Source organism: Cucurbita maxima, unplaced genomic scaffold (genome assembly GCF_002738345.1).
Source record: "Cucurbita maxima cultivar Rimu unplaced genomic scaffold, Cmax_1.0 Cma_Scf00440, whole genome shotgun sequence".
NCBI classification, from domain to species: domain Eukaryota; kingdom Viridiplantae; phylum Streptophyta; class Magnoliopsida; order Cucurbitales; family Cucurbitaceae; genus Cucurbita; species Cucurbita maxima.
The window spans coordinates 15,085-22,905 of NW_019272456.1; the positions used below are offsets into that span (position 1 = coordinate 15,085).

At 33.1% G+C, this 7,821-nt stretch overlaps 1 protein-coding gene across 1 annotated transcript; it reads right to left on the reverse strand.

Moving 5' to 3' along the window:
• Window positions 1–6,268: 6,268 nt before the first annotated feature.
• LOC111474522 (zinc finger protein 11-like) lies at window positions 6,269–6,862 on the reverse strand. The gene has a single exon (XM_023119572.1). It carries the CDS (start codon window positions 6,860–6,862, stop codon window positions 6,269–6,271), a length of 594 nt encoding a protein of 197 aa, XP_022975340.1.
• Window positions 6,863–7,821: the final 959 nt, after the last annotated feature.

Sequence of the window (7,821 nt, forward strand, 5' to 3'; positions counted from 1 at the left end):
GAGCAGGAAAAATAATTTATTTATTTATTTTTATTTTTAAAAAAAAAGGAAAGAGAGAGAAGGAGTGGAGCCCACAGGCTCTTACATGAAGAGAACTTAGACGCTCTTCTGCTTATAAACGTCTTTCTCACTCCCCCAAAATACTTTTGTTTTATCTCTCTCTCTCTCCTATTTTTCCCTTAATCTACTTCCTATTTGCCACGTGGCCTACTCTCTTTCACTCCCACCACCACTCTTACTCTTCGCGCGTGTTCTCCACCTTCTTCTCCTTCCTTTCCCATTTTACTACACTTTACTACCTTACCCTGCCTGCCACTTGTGATTTTTGGCATTTTTTAAAAATCTAATAATATGTATATTGAAATACTATGTTTAATTATTAAAAAATTGTTAAAAAAATAAAAATGAATAATTGAAAGAAGGAAATATAAGGATAAGTAGGTGCAAATAAAGTAGGACTTTTAGTGGTTGGTAATGTTTAATGCTTTAAAATATTGGAGTCTACAATGGTCCAAGTCATGAATAGCTAATGAATCCAAATCCAAAGAATATATGCTGGATCCTTTCCTTATTTCTTTCTTTATTTATATACATATATAGTTTTGAATAATTCTGCCTATAAATACCATTTTCATATATAACTTTCATTATTTCATTATCTACTTTTTATTTATATTTCCAAAATTAAAATGGAATTCCAAACTTAATCCATTCGGGTTCAATCCCACTTTCAAATTATTCAACCCCAAATCAAAAATTTTAAAATATAATAACACGCTTAAGAAAATCCTTAATTACCTTCGTAGCAATATGTAAGTATAACTTAACTATTTAACATGTTATCACTTATAAAATAGTAAAATGAACCTAACCCAGATTATAAAAATTGGAAATAGGTTAAATTTTTTTAAAATAAAAAATTTGTTTGGTCGAATCCACTAACTAAAAAATGGGGTTACAACCCATGCCGGGAGGGCGAGAACTAGAAGAATAGTTATTAACCTCATATTTATTGCAAATAAGATAGTATAATTAAAAAGTAGCGAGAACTAGAAGAATAGTTATTAACCTCATATTTATTGCAAATAAGATAGTATAATTAAAAAGTATGATATTTTGGAGTGGTACAATTCTATCCACGTGATCCACGCGTTTCACGGCGAGCATAGCGAGAGGGAAAGCGCGCGTTTGGGAAGGAATTGAAAATGGTTGGATTTTGTATTTTGTATTTTATATTGAGAGGGAAAGCGCGCGTTTGGGAAGGAATTGAAAATGGTTGGATTTTGTATTTTGTATTTTATATTTTTGTATTTTTGTATTTTGTTGGCTGGCATTTAATGCAAATACAGAGCAAAAGACCTGAAGAAATAAAAATAAAAAATAAAAAATAAAAAATAAATGAGGGATGGGTCACGCGAGGTAAAGGGAAGTGAAATTGAAGATCCAAACCCAATTCTTTGTATACTAAAAATGGAAGCATCCAAATCTTTATATCCGGCGTTTTTTCTTCAACGGGTAGTGGCAGCCGATGCCGATCCCTTTCCCGCAATCCCTTTCTTTTCTTTTTTTCCTTTTTATTTTAATTTTTAATTCCCCCCTCCTCTGACAATATTATTTAATGTACCTCTCTCAATTTACCATTTACTCCTTCCCTCCATCCCTCGTTTCAACTCTTCCAAAGGGTTGTTTTGGTAAATATACATAATATTAGTTTTATTTTTTTTTTTGGTTTTTTTTAGCCAATTGAATTATTATATGTATGATGAGATATGCTTCTCTTAAATTAAGTTCTTTAATATATGATTGCTACATTATGTGTCTGGTATATATAGACGCATCTCATAATTATAATAACTCTTTTCATTTTATCCATATGTTGTCTATCATCTTTCCATAAATTGTATCGTAGATTCATGAACTTTTCTCTGTAATTTTAATTCAGTTTCGTTTAATTTAGGATTAAGGCTCGATATCATCTCGCCCTTTAATTTCCTCACAAATAATGACTGTTTAATATCGAGATTATCATCGCTAACTTTGTTGTATAGTCATTATCGAGGGGAACATTGCTTTGGTTGTGCAAAGGACGAGCACTTCGCTAACTTTGTTGTATAGTCATTATCGAGGGGAACATTGCTTTGGTTGTGCAAAGGACGAGCACTCGACTTGGGTACAATTGCAGTTAAATCCAATTCTTAGTAGTTAGATTATGACTCTATTTGCCTCGCATGCGTGTTGGATTAAAATTTATATTAAATTATATTTTTCATAAAAGAAACAAAAATTGCATCTCGCATGCGTGTTGGATTAAAATTTATATTAAATTATATTTTTCATAAAAGAAACAAAAATTGCATCATAAATGAATAATAACGTCTCTCTCTTTCCACGTGTTCTTACTCGGCAAGTCTCTGTTCTCCTGAGTTTGAATAGTTTTCTAACGTGCAATTGAATTTATTAAAATATTAAGAAAAATAAATTAAATTTTAATTTGTATAAATTTAAAAGTTAAAACTTCTTTGTTTATAGCTGAATAAAATTTCACAAACAATTTTAATTTGTATAAATTTAAAAGTTAAAACTTCTTTGTTTATAGCTGAATAAAATTTCACAAACAGATAAAATCTCAATATTCAATATAACGAAAATTAAAATTTTATTTTGTATTTATTAAAATAAAACGAATAATATTTAATTATAAATTAGCTATAACAAACAAATTTTTACAATTTTAAATTAATTATCCTAAAAAAACAAAATATTCATTTTAACTTATTTACATCAAAACACGTAGATATATGTTTTTTATTTTATTTTAATTCATTCGACTAAAATAACCTACATAATATATTTATATACTTAATTCAATCAAATTAAAGTTAAAATTAAAATTATATATATACAAATTTTGCACTCTTTGTAATTATGTATTTATTAGCTTTATGGATGGATATAAATAAACTCAAGCTTGTAAGACCCCACTAATTGTAAATTTTATAGATTTTTTAAAATTAAAATTAAAATATATATATATATATATATATATATATGTATATGTATATGGCACGAGAAATTCAAATCTCGATTTTTAATCATTTGACAATGTATGTGTTTAATAACTAATTACATATCATACTCTTATATAAGAAATGTGGGATCTCACAATTCATCTCTTTGGGACCTAATTTCCTGGCTGAGATATCGTCCAGTGTTTGGCTTTGATATCATTTGTAACGGTATAAGCCCATCGCTAGTAAATATTATTTGTTTTGGCTCGTGAATGTAAATTAAATAGATTTAAAAGAGGTGGTTTGTGTGGGATGATGAAAGTCCCACATCGGCTAATTTAGGAAATGATCATAGGTTTATAAATGAGGAATACCAACTCCTGAGGTCTTTTAGGAAGCCCAAAGTAAAGCCACGAGAGCTTATGCTCAAAGTGGACAATATCATACCAAGAGTCGTGTTCGTCTAACAATTTGATACTTAGAATAGTGACACGTGGCAGTGAGAAATGCAAAAATAAATTGAAACTCTTCCCATTAATTCCCTTAGTGGAGAGAGTTGGTGGGGAATATGGATGAGTTTGGTCTAAAATTTCGACCCAATTTAACGTTCTTTGTTATTCAAAATTTAGACATAAAATAATGATTATTTAATGGCATCACTCTTTGGTATCCAATTGCCTCTTTGACTAAATTTGTTGTACTTTGAAGTCATAATCTTTATGTCTCAAAATTAAGCATTTAATAAAACTTAGATATTGAATTAATATTTACCCACAAAAAATTATATTCTAAGTTGATATTGTTAGACGAACACGACTCTCCACAATGGTATGATATTGTCTACTTGTGGGACTTTCATCATCCAACACCTCCCCTCGAACAAAACACGCCTCCCCTTAATTGAGGCTCGACTCCTTTGGAGTCTTAGTCATTTTTGACTGCCTTCGTACCTTCGAGGAGGCTTGACTCCTTTTGGAGTCCTTTGTTCGACATTTAAGGATTTGTCAATCTATTGACACGGCTAAGTTTAGGGCATGACTCTGATACCATATTAGACGAACACGACTCTCCACAATGGTATGATATTGTCCACTTTGAGCATAAGCTCTCATGGCTTTGCTTTGGCTTCCCAAAAGGCCTCATACCAATGAAGAGTGTATTCTTAGATTATAAACCCATGACCATTCCCTAAATTAACTGATGTGGAACTTTCATCATCCAACAGATATTATTAATATGTGATTCACAGTTAGATAAATTAACAATCATACGAAGTTACTATTCAACATTATAATCTAATTTAATTACTCGTTAATATGAAATATAATTACTTAATAATATTTGTGGTACTGGTGTACATTCAACCCGATAACGCGAATCAAACCAATCCGAACTATAAGGGTTGAGTTGTGTTGGATTAGCATTTCAGGTAGGTTGGGTTAATTTTTTTGAACCCGAATTGAATCGGTTCAGTTTTGTGGTAATAAAATTTAAAACTCAATCCAACCCTCTACTTTTGAGTTGTCAAGTTGTCTTTTTATTATTAATATTATTTAAAAAAACCATACTTATTTATAACACTCATTATATTACACATTAAAAATTTATAAATATTAAATATTCATAAGTCACGTACAAATAGTAAATATTGTTAATTTTCATTATAATTTTAAAAATAGGTTTGAATTATAATCCGAACTCAATTTATATTATTATTAAAGCATTTCATTATTTTTCTTTTTATTCCATCCGGAAACTTTTACATGCTCTATTATGTTTTAGAAGACCTACGCTCCATAGAAACTATTTATTGACTTGTTGACCCTGACACAAGCTTTGAATTTTAAGTATCGAGAATAGCATCTCATTGATGGCTCGAACACATTTAGAAGTAGACTTTCTTCACCCTCCACTTAAGATGCGTATGAAAGGTCCAAAGTTGATCCTAACGAACAATGAATCTTCTTCGTAACGTGTTTCTGTCAAGATACAAGTGTGAGGACCACAAATATCTTTACAAACGAATCTATAACACCGAGCGTAAACTCGGTCACAGGGAGTTTCGAAAGAAGTGAATATGGGCAACTTTCACTATCTACCAATGTGTAGAGGGGGTGGAGGAATAAAGAAAAAAGTGGTGGGTGTCTGCAAAAATGCACATGCAAATGCAACATCCCATGTGTTGGAAATAAGAGGGTCCATTTGGGAAAGCATTGAAATGTGACCATCTTCATCATGCAGCCATAGCCGCCGCTGCCGCCGCCGCCGCCACCACCACCAAGTAGCTTTCCCGTCCACGAAAATGGTGGGTCGAAGTTTGGGCCATGAGGAGAACGTAAATCAATGGGCCCAGACTGGCCCACATTCTTTTCGATGTCAAATATCATCATTGTTAGAGCCCATTAGGGCCCATTGGAGACATTTTAACCAAATAAATAAATAAATAAAGGGAGAGGGGAGAGGGGAGAGGGTAAACGACAGAACAGAGTTGTGTTCTTTAATTGCATGGGGATCACGTGAGTGTCACTGTCCCAAGTGATATTGGATAAGAAAAAAAAATAGATAAAATAAAATAAAATTTCTATACGTGGGGTTTATGCACGCAGTTGCAGACCAAAAAAAAGGAGGGCATTTATGAGAATATACAAATTCCTATCAAATTTTATCTATTTTGAGCGGGAAATCTCCTTTTAAAATAAGATAAAAACTCAGAGAAATAATTTCTGAAATCAATACGAGGTAACAAAAATGTCCAACCCTTTTAATTTAATTTAAATTAAATTACTCATTTACCCTCCAACTTTCTCATTTTTACTAAACATTAAATAACTTCTACCTTTTAAACTACATGCTTGTAAATTACAAATTTTTCCAATTGCTAATTGAGTTTATATGTAAGAAATATATCGGGTTTTTGAAAAAGTCAAAAGTACAGTCATAAGAGTTTATATTCAAAGTGGATAATATGATTGTAGAGAGTAGTGATTCCTAACCCAACCTAATTGGAGCTGAGAAAAAAAGACCCATAAAGAATCGAACACATTTGAAGCCCGACATTTGGAGATTCATATGATTTCACAGGGAGTTAAATGTTGCATTGAGAAATGAGAAGTGCAAAAGAACAGGGGAGGGGACAGAATTTAGTACTAATAATAATGCTGAATATTCTGTTTTGAATAGCTAGGTCTGAGAAAGATAACAAAATTACATTTCAGCAATTACTCTTTATTATCCGTCGCTGTACACAAAAACATGAAAAATCAGCGATATTCATGCCCTAATCGCAGCTCCAAATCAACCTCTTCATTTTTCCACACACCCCTGTTTTGATCAACTTGGAGGCTAAGATTTGCCCCCAGCAGCAGCTCTTCACTCACACTCTCCGATCTCTGTTGGTGAATCGGGAAGTTCGACGCCATGGCCGCCGCCGTCGTGTCGAAATACATCCGGTAAGAGGGTGGTAGAGGGGCAGTGGGTTGGGTTGACAGATGAGGGAAAATTTGGTGGTTAGAATGGGAGGAAGAGGTGCGGTGTTTGGCTTTGGCTCTGTCTTTGCGGTGGATGTTCATATGGCCACCAAGAGCTTGTGCGTTGGTGAACCCACGCTTACAAAATGTGCACTCATAAGGCCGTTTTGTGCTATCATTATCCAACTCCTCGTCCTTTTGGTGCTCATATTCGTCGCTCCAACTGTCCCATCTCCCCTGCTTGCCAAAATCCATGCAGACCCCACAGCGCAAAAACAAAAATTTAGAGGGGAAAATTTGTGGGGAGAAGGTGGTGGAAAGTGGAGGCTTTATACAGAGACTAAAAAGTAAAGGCTCATACAAAGACAAACACAAAACATCTGCCATTTTCCATTCTGGCATTTATGGATGTTTCTTAAGCAGCCATATATGGGGATTCACTTTGTCGAACCTCACGACCACATCGAGTTTACGAGAGAGAGAGAGAGAGAGAAACTGTAAAAATAACTCGATATCGATATCGAGCGAGTAAATGTGTGGGAGAGATCATTAAAAAGGTAAGGGAACGTGGGCCAATTTTGGGGCGAAGAGCTGCTGGGTGCAGTAAGGTCACGAGAGATACCACTTCCAAAGAGCAACCCTTGTTTCTCTCATTCATCTTTTACATGTGATTATTATACTCGCAATTAAGGACCATGCCTCTTCTTCATTTTTCCCTACCATACAAACGCCCAATGTTCATCAAACTTTTTCATTGGGTTCGAGTTCGTTTAATTGAATTGAATTCATTTGAGTTGATGCATTTATGGGTGTTTTTCGTTGGGATTTGATGTTTTGGTTCGAGTTCTTAGTCATATGTTGTCAAAGTCATGATTAATAATTGATATACGTCAAACAACTTATTGGTTCAAATTGATGTCCTCGTCTCTGGATCGAAACTATATAACTCTATGTCAATTGAGTTATAAATCGATTTGACTTATTAACTTATTATAAATAACATTATTCTCGTACAAATTAACACGAAGTTAGATTCTAGTGATTATTTAAATTAATAAATAATAGAAAAGAAATTGGAAGGGTGTGGAATTGAATGTAATAAAGAGAAGCTAGGTAAGGTAGGTTGCATGAATGTTTTTAGATAGAGGTGTGGGGCCCTCACAGTGGGACCAGTTTACAACAGGATTTTGACGTCATTCTTTCCAACTTTGCCATCATTTATTAATAATAATTATAAAATATCTCTACCTTACAACGTCCTTATTATTATTTTTATATGGCCCATTGGGCTTCAAAATTATTATGGCCCAAAATAAACACAATCCATTGGGCTTAATTCGAACAAA

What these genes read in the sequence shown, in the direction of transcription:
- LOC111474522 (XM_023119572.1), bottom strand. Translation starts at nt 6,862, where the DNA reads ATGGCAGATGTTTTGTGTTTGTCTTTGTATGAGCCTTTACTTTTTAGT.